The sequence below is a fragment of the Neofelis nebulosa genome, chromosome 10 (assembly GCF_028018385.1).
Source record: "Neofelis nebulosa isolate mNeoNeb1 chromosome 10, mNeoNeb1.pri, whole genome shotgun sequence".
Taxonomy (NCBI): Eukaryota; Metazoa; Chordata; class Mammalia; order Carnivora; family Felidae; genus Neofelis; species Neofelis nebulosa.
Window position 1 is genome coordinate 90149783 of NC_080791.1, and position 12111 is coordinate 90161893.

Here is a 12111-nt window from a genome sequence, read left to right on the forward strand (position 1 = left end):
TGCCCTTGTTCTGTTCTCTCTCCCAGCCACTGCTTTTATTGTCCATTAAATTAATAGGCGGAAGAGGCTAAATGAATCTTTCAAGATCTGTTCAGTGGAACTGGCAGTGTTTTGCCAAACGCATCTTTCAGTGTCTAATCTTGGCCGACCCAGTTTCTCGGCCTCAGATGAGCAAAGACGGTGCCCAATCAGCTCTGTTATCTAGGTCATTAAAAAGCAGCCACCGTGCAGGCTCCTCTCTGCCAGTGCCGGCCTTTCCTGCAGGTGCGGGGTTCCTGGCACAGCCTTCTGGTGGCATTGGGTGACCCATGTACACCCAGCCTGGGAGCGGTGCCTGACCAATGGCTCAGGATCCCAGGGGTGAGCGTAAGTATAGCATCAGGAGGCGGGGCCTGAGTTCTGCAGGTGATATGCTGCCTCCCTCCCCCCGCTGGTTATTGCAAACCAGTGGGTGGAAGTGACAGTTTCCAGGCCCTTCTTTTCACCTCCTTGTCCCAACAGCTCAAATCCAGAATAAAAACCCAGTGTCGTAGTGATTAGAAAATCAAAACAATATATAATTGTGCACGTGATCGTCCCAGATAATGTTGGTCAAGGGCATGGATTCTGGAATCCCAGCTCTGCCTTCTAGCCGTGTGATGTTAGGCTAGACACCTGGCCTGTCTCTCTGAGCCTGTAAAGTGAGGGAATAGTTTATTCATGAAATGTAGACGAGAAGTTTAGTACAGTGCCTGAGAATGTTGTTACCATTCTCACCACAGCAGCAACTGTTCTGTGATTTCCAGACTTCAGCTCCCTTTCCTGGATTGGGGGATAGAAGACATATTTGCCTCTTTTCGGTTAAGCCTTTCCACTCATTCCCACATTTACTTGTAGCAATGCCTCCTAGATGAAATGTAGGTCATGAGTTACCTGCCCCCATGCTCCCTTTGATACGGAGCAGTCTCTAGCCTCTCCTGCAAGTAATGACAAATTCTTTTTCTTTCTTTCTCCCCTCCCATCTTCTCGCCCTCGTGTAGGTGAAAATCGCATTGAGGTTCTGGCTGAAGTGTGGGACCACTTCTTCACTGAGACTCTCCCCACCCTGCAGGCAATATTTTATCCAGTTCAGGTCAGTCTCGGAGGAACGACCTCCTGCCAGCCTCAGCACTCTTGTCTCATTCCTTGGCCTTTGCCAGCTCCGGCCTCCTGGTGAACTGGGGAGAGGCAGGACGTTGGGTGCCTGAGTCGGCTAAGGACCTCGGGGCTCTTTGAAGGGCTCTCTGGTCTGTGTTTAGCATCTGACCTCCGGCAAAGAGAGAGCGCCTGCGTAACTAGCAATTTGTAGGCTCTCCTCACCCTCTTGGTTTTGAATATGCCTTGTATGTTCTCGGAGTGGTTTGTTTCTTCCAGCTTTTCAGAAGCAGAGATGGGGTAGGGAGACTGTTTTCTTTTCTGTCCCTTTCTTTCTTTGTTCCCCCCTCCCTTTCTTTGAAGCACAATTTTAAGGCAGGGTTCCTGTTGTACCAAACTGTGGGAAAGGAATAATGTTTCTTGCCCTCTGTAAGGGATTCCCGAAGACAAGTAGCCACATGATGTAGCAGAAAGAACACTAGACTGAGAATCAGTAGTTGGTCCTGGGCAAACTCATTTCACTTCTCTGAGCATAGCTCGGTTTCATCTGCAAAATGTGGAATTTTGTGTGAGCAGTGAGTAGCATCTCTTTGGTATTATTGTGTGACCTGGGCTTCTCCTAACACTTGAGGTGATTTCCTTCCATCTTTCCGCAGAGTCTAATAGCAGGACGAGGCATTGCCAGTGCAGAGTAGATGCCCCCGAAGGCAGGTGTACCAATCGATGTTCCTCTCCCAGACTCACCTCTCCGTCCTGCATTAACACTGCCCCCCCCACCCCGCCCCTGGGCTTAAGGCTCCTATCTCACCTGGCTTTGGGGAAGTGTGGGTGTGGGGCATAGCAGCTGAGCCATTAACAGTGGTAGGAATGACCCTGGTACCAGACCTAAGGGCCCACATGCTTTGTTTGCTCTGAATGGTATTTTATGGGAGCTTGGAATTCTTTTAAATATGTATCAGTATTTAAACATTGGGAAGTTATGCCTACAGAGTTCCTTTCCATTTCTGGCCTGCCCCTAACAATTTTTAGTAGAAGCCTCTGGCCTGCACAGCTCACTGCTCTTTTGATCCCTTCCTTTATCCTCGGGTCCATCCTTTACCCCCGTGAGGGGGTTTGCAGCATTTATGTAGACAGTTCAGCCCCCGTACCCTGTGATAGTCACTAGGCCAGCACTGGATCCTAAGAAGACAGACCTAGGGGTAGGATTCCCAGATTTAGAAAATAAAATGACAGGATGCTGAGTTAAATTTGAATTTCAGATAAACAATGAATAATGCAACATTTGGGACGTACTTCTACTAAAAAATGATTCACATTCTACTGGACATCCTCTGTTTTATTTGGCATCCTGTTGGCGGGGGTGTATAGACCCGGGTCTCTCTCTTGGGACCTGGTGGGCATAGAATTTCAAGGGGTGGGTGTATCCAGATGGGTTTAGAATGGAAGTGTGGCATCTGAGTGAGCATGGCCCTGGGACAATCGTCAGATGGCTAAGAAGGGCCCTCACATACATCCAAGCGGGAGCCCAGCTGTGAGGGTCTGAGGACGTTACTGTCCTGCTTCTCTCGAAGAATCGGAAGCTCCGGTGACAGGTGATGCTGCCCGTCCATCCGCTTCGCCACACACGGTTTCCCAAGTGCCGTTGCTGCCGCTGCTGTTCCAGACACCCCACCGCGGGAAGTCCTGAGTTAGCGGTTCTCGCTACTGGTGGTAACACACCGAGGTGTCTGTTTGTCCGGCTAGATCCTTCTTAGAGCCCCCTGCCTGGATGGGTGTCTGACACCTACTTCCTCATTGGACAGTGTGGTTTTGAATACCTACTGGGTTCAAGGGTGTGGAAGCTTGCCTTCATCTTCCTACCTCATAAGGGGAAAGGAACCCTGGAGGGGAAGCGAGGGCAGAGACCTAAGAGACAGGCGGTCAGTGTCGAGTGCTGGCGTGTGGGGCAAAAAGTAGCAACCGTGGCACCTTAAGGTGGTGGGGAAGGCAATCAGGGAGGGGGGGTGGTTGACCCGAGCCTGGAAGGCACTGGTGGTGGTTGTGTGCATCTCTTGGTGGAGGGAGGGGGGGGGTGCGGGGATGGCAACCCTAAGGAGTTAACGGGAAATGTAAAACTTCCTTAAGCCTTGGCAGACTTGTGGGATGAAAAGCTACATCCTGTTTGGCAGGTGCCTTGATGATATCTTTGGCTCTCCCACGAGCAACCCATCTTTGGTGTGTGCTGTATATACATGTGCAAAGGAGAGTCTAGGAAAGAGGCCCTCCTTTCTCTTTTGGGAAACTTTGGCAGCTCTAAAATCAACCGGTTAATGTTTGAGATCCAGCTCTTCCCTGGATATAGTACCATAACCCTGTCCTTCAGGGTTTTCATCTGCGGGGTAGGTTTTGTAATAGTACCTATCCGAAAGGGTGGCGACTAAACGTGTTACTTCCATCTAAAATATTTAGAGTCATGGCTTGCACATGGAGCTTGGGTAGTATCAGCTCTTAGGATTATTAGTTATGTTCATCCTCCGCCTGCACCCTGCATGGTCAAAACGAGTCCCTGTGTTTTTCCTTCTTTGCCTGTCATGCGCCAGGTGCTCACATATTAAGCAAAGTTGAGGAAGCAGCCTTGAAGGTGGGGGCAGGGCTAATGTTGATCTTTTCTCTCCCTTCCCCCCATCTTCCTTTCTTCCTCCTTCCTGAATGCCCCTTGCCCCCCATGACAGTATAGCCCCCATGTATCTTGTACCATCTTGGGTCACTTAGGCGGATTGAGTGAGTCACACCTTATCTTTTTTTCCTTTAATGTTTTATTTATTTTTGAGAGAGAGAGAGAGAGAGAGAGCACAAGTTGGGGAAGGGCAGAGAGAGAGGGAGACACAAAATCGGAAGCAGGCTCCAGGCTCCGAGCCGTCAGCACAGAGCCCAGCACGGGGCTCCAACGCACAAACTGTGAGATCATGACCTGAGCTGAAGTCAGACGCTTAACCGACTGAGCCACGAGGCACCTCTGAGTCACACCTTAATCTTAAATGAAGTTTTCATTTGGAAGGACGGCGGGGAGGAAGGGGCCAAATCTTCGACTTTTTAGCAGTCTTCCCCCCACCCAGGTCTGCAAACACCTCATCCCGGCCCATCGTGGTGCTCTGTACACACTGGTTGTCCTGGAACCCCCGTGGTTAGTGGCATATTCTGCAGGCTCTCACCTCCCAGCCCTGCCCCCTCTCTCCTCTCCAGGGCCAGGAGCTGACCATCCGCCAGATCTCTCTGCTGGGCTTCCGCGACCTGGTCCTGCTGAAGGTGAAGCCGGGCGACTTGCTGCTGGCCCGGTCCCAGCCGCCCTCATCCATTGTCCAGATGTTGCTCGTCCTGCAGGTGGGTGAGGCCCTGGTGGAGATGTGGCCACCTGGCCAAGGGAGGAAGAGACCCTGTGGGACGGCGGAGGGACCAAACGACTTGAACGTCTTAGCTTAGCTCGTATTCTTCAGTGTAGCTGTTCCCGTGCCTTAGCGCATTTGTTCCCTTGCTGTACCTCCACTGAGCGCCTGTGAGGCCCCTGGCACCGTGCTCCATGCTGGGATCCCAGTGGGGGCCAGAGAAGCAGGTCTTGTCATTCAGGAAGCACCTTCCCCCCTCTCCTGCATGTCAGTGATCCATAAATCACACGCGACCACAAGAGCCTGCTTTAGCCTAGCTGAAGCCAGACCAGGAACTCCCTAGAGGGTTCCCGGGCAGGTGGGCACCCTAAGAGACTACAGCCAGAAGTGAGACCACATCAGGCCCCAAAGCTGCCAGCCTTTCACCACTTACCAGTCTTGCCTTGTTTCTCTCTGCTGCTACCTCTCCTGGCCCTGCCTGGTGCCTCGTGGACTTGGTGTCTCTCCCTTTCTCCCTCCTTCTGCAGAATTGTATTCAGTGCTTTGGTTTGCACCTGACCAAACGTGGCATCCCCCACACAACTCCCGTGTTTCCACCAAGAGCTGACCCAGATGGTTGTCTCTTAATCCCAGTTCTGAATCAACAGTGGGAAGATGAGCTAATTCTACTGGCTGATTTCTGAATCAGATAATCCAAACGACCACCTTATGAGGCGGACAGTGTTGTTATTCCCATTTTACAGATGAAGAAATGGAAACCCAGGAAGTGTGTGTTTGTCCAAGCTCCCTCAGCAAGAGGTAGTAAGATTCTGAGCTATGTACACTCAGGGGAAAGAATTGGATTTGTCTAGCTCTGGCTACACGACTCCCCTTTGCCAGTCAGCCATGACCTTGGGTCGAGTACCATAAACATGGCGTCAGGGAGCCCGATCCGATGGACGGGGGTGCATAATTCCCAAGAAACAGAGCTGCAGCCCAGGGATAGCCCCAGAAGATGGCAACTATGCCTCCACCTCTGTACCAAGTTCAGCTGCCACAGCATCAGGTCTGAGCCGTTCCCCAGGGCGGCCGGTTCCATCCTTGGTCAGGCTGGTGGTGACCCCGCTGCCCTCTTGGCAGGGGTAGAACAGCAGGCTTGGGGCCCTGGTCTCCCCCTCCCCTAGCTGCTGTTGCCTTCTGGCTGTCTAAGCTAGGCCGTCCTTCTGGGCATTCTCCCCCTTTCCTGAAGTCAGAGGAGCAAGAGCTGCCTAATAGGACGAGGGGGCGCTTAAATGTCTGGAAAGCCAGCTCAGTCATGTTTATGGCAGGGAAGGAGAAGGCGTGGGGGTCAGAAAGTGTGTGTGTGGGCTCATGTCTGGGATGCATAAAGCAGAGCTTGCATCCCACGGAAAAAGTCTAGAAAATGAGCCCTTTAGGGTTCGGATAGGATAATTGGGAAAGAGGAGTTGGGCTTTCCCCCTCTTACTTCCATTTATAATATTTTAGGGATGACAGGTGTCCTTTGTTGTTGTTGCTGTTTGTTCTTTTGGAGGGAGAACTGGGGTGGGGGTCCCCACCTGCTGACAGTAGACCAAAAAGGACTGTCTCTGTACTAATGAGAAACGCCCACCACGTTCCCACATTGGACAACCCAAGAATCACATGAGAAAGCTGTCGTCATCCCCCCGAAGCCCCATAGGGGTTAGCCTGCTTGCCTGGGAGATGCTTCCTTCATCCATCCTGGCCCCCAGTCCACACCGCTGTCTGTGGGGTTCCCGGTGGGATCTTAGGAGAGCAGCCCAGTCTGTACCCTGGCCTCCGGTCCTCCCACCTCCCCAGTCTCACCTGGAAACTGCGGCCACACTGGCACCCCCTTTGTGTCTCCCTACACAGCAGAGTCTTCCAGGGTCCACGGTCCCCTTCAGGCCAAGGCAGGTCTGTATGTTTGCTCCTCCCTCTTGTTCCTTCAGCACATAGCAGGCCCGGGGAAGGGTGAACGAAACACCCATTCTGCAAGTGATGGCACAGCCAGAAAGAGCCTGAGTAGGACTGACCCCAGGTCTCTGGCCTCAAATCCCCTGACAGTGACCATCACGTAGTTGGGATTTGTCTCTTGGTGGACAGAAGTACAGTCGGAGAAACTCCATGGTCGTGACAGAGGTCTGGGAAGTTGGGCGAGGAAACAGTCCCTGTTTTCACAGATGAGGTGGAGACTCAGAGAGTTGGCCAACCAGCTTAAGGTCACATCCTAATCTGTAAGATCTGGATCTGTCATCCAGTCCTCAGCTCTTGCTACCTGCCCACCGAGCCGTGCCCAGCTACAACTGCCTGCCCCCCAGCAGTCCCCCCAGGGTCCTGGGAGATGCTACATAAGCTTCTAAGATGGTCCCCTTTAATGCTGGGCATTTGGCATTATTTCCCCCAAGGGTCTCGTGGGACTAGTTCTGGCCCACGTTCTTCCTCACCCCGGGAGCTATAAAGCCCAGGGCTGGGAATGTGACAGTGACGAATCGGGATCTTTGGCCAGTCCAGGTCTGTCGTCTTGAATAGCAGGATGGCAGCTGCTGGGTCTGAATGCAGCTTGCAGGTTGCCGTGCCCTGGGATCATTCCAACTGCAGGAAATTTGGGTCCCAGTAGTTAGAATTGCTCCCTTCTCTCCCCAGACCCCCACTTTCCCCAGTGCCATGAGATCTGGGGCTGGCTTTTCCCTGCCTGACTCGTACAGAGAAAAGAGCCATTTCTCAGGCCTTCTCTCCTTTTCCAGTGCTCTTCCAAAATGTCACTGAACAAACCTCTCCCTCCCCAAAATACGCAAGGGGCTCCAACTTACCTGCTATGGGCTATATGCTCCCAAGCTACCCCAGGGAGAGGCTGAACCAGCGGTCTTGACCACTATAGAGATCTGGTTCCTCCTGGCAGGTACAGACAGGTTCTGAGATCATCCTAGAACAGTGCCTTCTGAGGGGTACCCGTGCAGTCACCCAGGGTCCCATGCCAAGCGGGGCCCTGTGCTTGGTTTAATTCTCTCCCACTGCCATCTTGAAATTCTTAATAATTTTTCAGTAACGGACCCCCACATTTTCATTTTGCACTGGGCCTTGCAAATACATAGCAGTCCGGCGGCCAGGCTGAGGGCTGTGTGCAAGCCAGGCTGTCCAGCAGCTACCCTGGGAGAAAACCATCCAGCTCCAAACCATGCACTTGTTACCCATTTTCTTCCCACCTCTTGCCTCCTCTCCTTTCTCTGTTGCCCCTCTCTGTTTAGCGTTTATTAATCGTAGTGGGGGAAACACTTGGGTGGGGGGCGGGGGAGGAGAAGGCAGAGAAATAACAGAGAAATATCTCAGAGAAATATCCCTGAGAAATAACAAGGAGGAAAAAAATGAAAAAGAAAAAAGTCTCCTCAGCTCTGAACACCAGTCGAGGTGGTTTTGGGGCTGAAACTGCTACACTCTTGAGGCCTGGGTGGTTCCCGGGGAGCATTAACAAGGCTCCGCTCTCCCCTCTGTGGCCTTGAGGATTTCATTCCCCAGTGAAGCAGGCCCTGTGCTTTCCCCCTTTGCTTCCGTGACTTCGGCCCACGCTGAGGGGTATTAGAGCCCGGGGGGCATGAGAAACATCCTGCCTTCTTCCCACCGTCCCCTGTCCCCTGTCCCCTGCCAGTGCTAGGGAGTCTGAGGCCCACTCGTGTTTATTCTGCATCTCCTCCCTTCCCACCCCTTCCCAGCCCCAGCCTCCAAGTCTTCTGTCCCCACAGCCCACTTCCGCAACCTCCTTTGTGTTTCCTTAAGCCACTCCTTCCCTGTCACTGCCCCCAGCCATCCCTGTCTCCGTGGTGGGGGGAGCTGACAAGGGGCCAAGTCAGCCTGTGTGCAGGGGAGCCTTCACCCCACCCAGGCCTCCCCCACCTGTGGGATGGGCCCTTCCCGCTTCACCCCTCCACCATCTTTTCCTCTAATCCCTGAAAACTCCAGCGCAGTGAGGAGTTTTTACTTTTTAGGTAAAGGTGATTGTAACATCAATTCCAATTTGAGAATTTGGTGGGACGTCCTCTTGGGCCGAGGGGAGCCCCCATGGAGCCTTTTCTCTCTGCCTTTCCGCAGTCCCTCAACACAGAGCAAGGCTTCGAGCCCTTTCCAGCAAGATATTGGATTCCCTAGGAGTCTACTGGTCTTCCAGAGAACCTTCGTCATGTTTTGTCTCCTTTTTGGTTTTGACCATTGTCATGTGTTTTAGTTGGTGTTGGTTCAGGCTTAGCCCTGAGGACTCCTGTCCTGTTGGGCTTTTGAACTAACTCTTCTTCATCTTGGTGCCTAACATCTGTCTGGCTCCACAGTGACTCTCCCTTTCTTCTACTGTTCTGGATTTTTCCATATTCTGTCCCCCTTTCTTTTCTAACCTCCTTAACAAGTGGCAGTAAGATGGGTTCAGAGCCAGACAGCCGGCATTCCAGTCCCAGGTTTTTGCCACTCACCAGCTGAGTGTTCCTGGGAAAGTTACTTGAGCTCTCTGGGTGTTACTTCCTCATCTGTAGAAGGTGGACGATGAAGGAGGGTCCCTGGCTCCTTGCGTTGTTGAGAGGCCTCTGCTTTGGTCCGTGTAAAGTGCCTGCATTGTGGCAATGGGGTGGGATTACATGGTTGGGACCAAAGTGGGCAGTCCCACCTGCCCTGGACAGTTCTGATCCCTGTGACCCATGGCAAGTGACTCGGGCTTTAAGCCTCAGTTTCCTTCATTCCAGCCACAGCGATGCCGCCTGCTGGTGTCACCACTTTGAATGTAGTAGGAAGGCAATCAGGACTTGGTGGCTGAGTGCCAGCTGGCCCTGGCAACTTTTGACTGACCCTTGTCTCTCTTGGATGTTTATTTCCAGAGTGTTCACGAGCCCACAGGCCCAAGTGAGGGTTATTTGCAGCTGGAGGAACTGGTGAAGCAAGTGGTGTCTCCGTTCCTCGGCATCAGTGAGGACCGCGGTGTCTCGGGTCCCGCGTTTATGTTGGGTAAGGGTCAAGGCTCTCGGGCTGCCGGGTGCTTTGGTGATAATGCTACCAGCTCTGTTTTCCTGAGCCTGGATTATGTCCAAGCCCTTGGCTTCTGATGTGGGTCCGTGCAAATCTGTGCCTGGTAATCACTCCTGTGTCCTGCTGGCCTGTGTGGCCGTAACCCTCCCCGCCTGACGATGCCTCCCCAGGGACTGTGCCTCTGTGGTGTTGCTTGTCTGATCCGCATCTTTGATCAGTGGCTTTGATCTTCTCTGTGGGCCTGCAATACTTTTCCTGTATCTGATCACCAGAAACTATGCCTTATTACACGCCCCACACACTCGAGTGCAGAAACCACCCGTGATGGATTTTCCCTTGAAAGCAGCTTGAAATGTGAAGCCAACTCATTTTATGTGCGGCTAGGGACAGATGAAATTGAGCTGCTGTCACCCCCTCCTTGTCTGTAGGTACTGCCAGGGCCCACATGCCAAGGAAAGGGGCTCCTGGACTGGGGGACAAATCCTGTTGGTGGCTGTAAGGCTAGCATTAGCGTCAGGCTCTGCATTTGGCCCCCTGGAGAATCTCGAGGTGAACGGGATCTGTTCCTTCTCTCTGTGAAACCACGGTCCAGATGGGGAAATAGCCGTATAACAGGCTTATCATAAGACACATTCCTGTCACTCTTTGAAATGAAAGTCCCCCAAAGGCAGGAATTTTTCTATCCCCAGTGACTTTAATGGTGGTTGGTGATAGTAGGCACTCAAAAAATACTTAGTGGATGGACGACAGGCAGTTGCACCCCAAGGCGGGGCTGACTGGTGCCCATACAGAGCTGCAGAGGTGAAAAGTGATTCCCTGAACTGGGAATCTTTTGCCTCCTCTCCTTGCTTTAATGGAATTGCAGCCGAGCGTCAAAGAAAAGGGCAGAGGAACAGCCTCCAGCCTGGCTCCTACCCCTTCTTGGGCCTCACTACTGCAAGCAAAGCAGGGCTGGCTGCCAGTTTTCCTGGCCCCTTCGTGTGTTTTCTCTGGAGACACCAGCTTAGCCACAGCCACCACACAACTGGGGTGCTGGCCCAGCCCGCCTGCCCAGTCCTTCCCCCGCCCTCTCTTCCACCCTTGCTCACTCACTCATTCCGCCCAGGGGCTGGCACGAGCCAGAGTAGCAATGGCGGCTGAGGGCAAACCGTCCCCTGCCTCTCTGGCCGTGAGCGGGGTGCCACGTTGCTACGCCCTCCCTGGAGCCCACCTTCTTACTTCAGCTCAGCCCACTGGCTTGCCAGCTCACCCACTTTGGGACGGGAGGATCCGGGTAGATGTCAGGACACCATCAGGTGAGCTGGGCCACATCGGGGACTTTGCCATTGGCTGGGCCTAGAGCCAGGAACAGGGACAGATTTGGAAGTTTGCTCTGGGAGTACTTACTCCAAGAGGGGACACCTTTGGCTTCCCAGTTAGGATAATACATCCTTTTGTCAAAGTATAAAGCAAAGGCCTGAGGTTTTTGGTTTTGTTTTTTTTTTTATACCAAGGAGAATCCTTGTGTGGGGCGTTGTCTCAGGAGGGACAGAAGGGGAAGAAAATGACTCTTATGGATTGTTTGATATGATTATTTTAGCAAATGTATACTGCAACCTTACCCCTGGTACCTTAGGAGGTGCTGCAGGTATATCCACGAGTAAAACCGACCCATCTCTGCCCTGTGGTGCACACAGTCCAGTGAGGAGGTCTCAGACAGTACATCATGACTCATTAGTGAACAAGTTCTCTGAATGGGGGAAGTACATCGGCCACAGGGCCCAGGGCAGGGGCACTTCACCTGGACTGGGGGAACCAGGGGAGGCTCCCCAAAGGAAGTGATACCTGTGCTGAGTCCTGTAGGATGGATTTGAGGTAGTCTCCCTTCGCTGTTTGCTGAGCTATCCCAGGGAGAGAGAAAGATCTTTGGGAGGCCTTTGGAGTAGGGAGAGTGGTGAAAGGGGCAGGGGGAGGGGCTGGAGCATTTGAAAAACCAAAATACCGTCAGAGTTGCAAAGTGGCTGGTGGCCAGGGAAGGCACAGGCCACAGACTACATCCTGGGCATTATGCTGGGTGGGCTGGAGACCATACCGCAGAGTGGGCACCATTGTTCCCATTTTACAGCTGAGGGTTCAGGTCACTTGGCTGTTGGAGCTGGGATTTGAAAGCCCCAGGTTGTTTGCACTTTACCACTTATCCTACATGCTCCAGCCTCCCCCGCCCCTGTCAGTTTCTAGAAGGTCATTGTGATTTTACTGAGGGACAGCTGAGGAGGTGATCCTTCCCCCTCATTCCTTAGCTCCTCAGGACTCCGGGGCCAGACATTTCACCCCAAACCTCTGGATACTAAAAAGTTGACATGGCTACAATGGATCTCTTCCCCGTTGAGGACACCCCTTTGCCAGATAAAGTGAGGATTCTCTGTGCCTCAGTCTTCCCCTCAGTAAAACATGGAGACCATGACGTTTATCCTGCCTGAAGGAGAGGAGCATGCAGACCACCAACTGAAGTGTGAAGCCACAGGAGGGCTTTGCCGTGGTCCGCTGGGGCGGGGGCGGGGGTGGTGGTGAGGGGAGCAAAGGTGGGGCGGGGAAGGGGAAGGGGAGGGGGGGCATCCAGGGGTGAGGAGCAGTCGAGGGCAGCTGGAACGCTCAT

At 53.0% G+C, this 12111-nt stretch overlaps 1 protein-coding gene across 30 annotated transcripts in view; it reads left to right on the plus strand.

Moving 5' to 3' along the window:
• Positions 1-12111, plus strand: part of PRR5L (proline rich 5 like) — a 73917-nt gene that overhangs the window by 53199 nt on the left and 8607 nt on the right. For 26 of the 30 annotated variants that reach the window (XR_009249915.1, XM_058688657.1, XM_058688666.1 and 23 more), the window contains 3 exons: positions 1020-1111; positions 4336-4473; positions 9329-9455. Coding sequence is in view for 29 of the 30 variants with exons in the window: in XM_058688657.1 (XP_058544640.1) it covers positions 1020-1111; positions 4336-4473; positions 9329-9455 (357 nt within the window). In the remaining variant the exon portion in view is untranslated. The remainder of the gene's footprint in view (positions 1-1019; positions 1112-4335; positions 4474-9328; positions 9456-12111) is intronic. The other 4 variants (XM_058688676.1, XM_058688677.1, XM_058688681.1 and 1 more) reach the window with 3 other exon arrangements.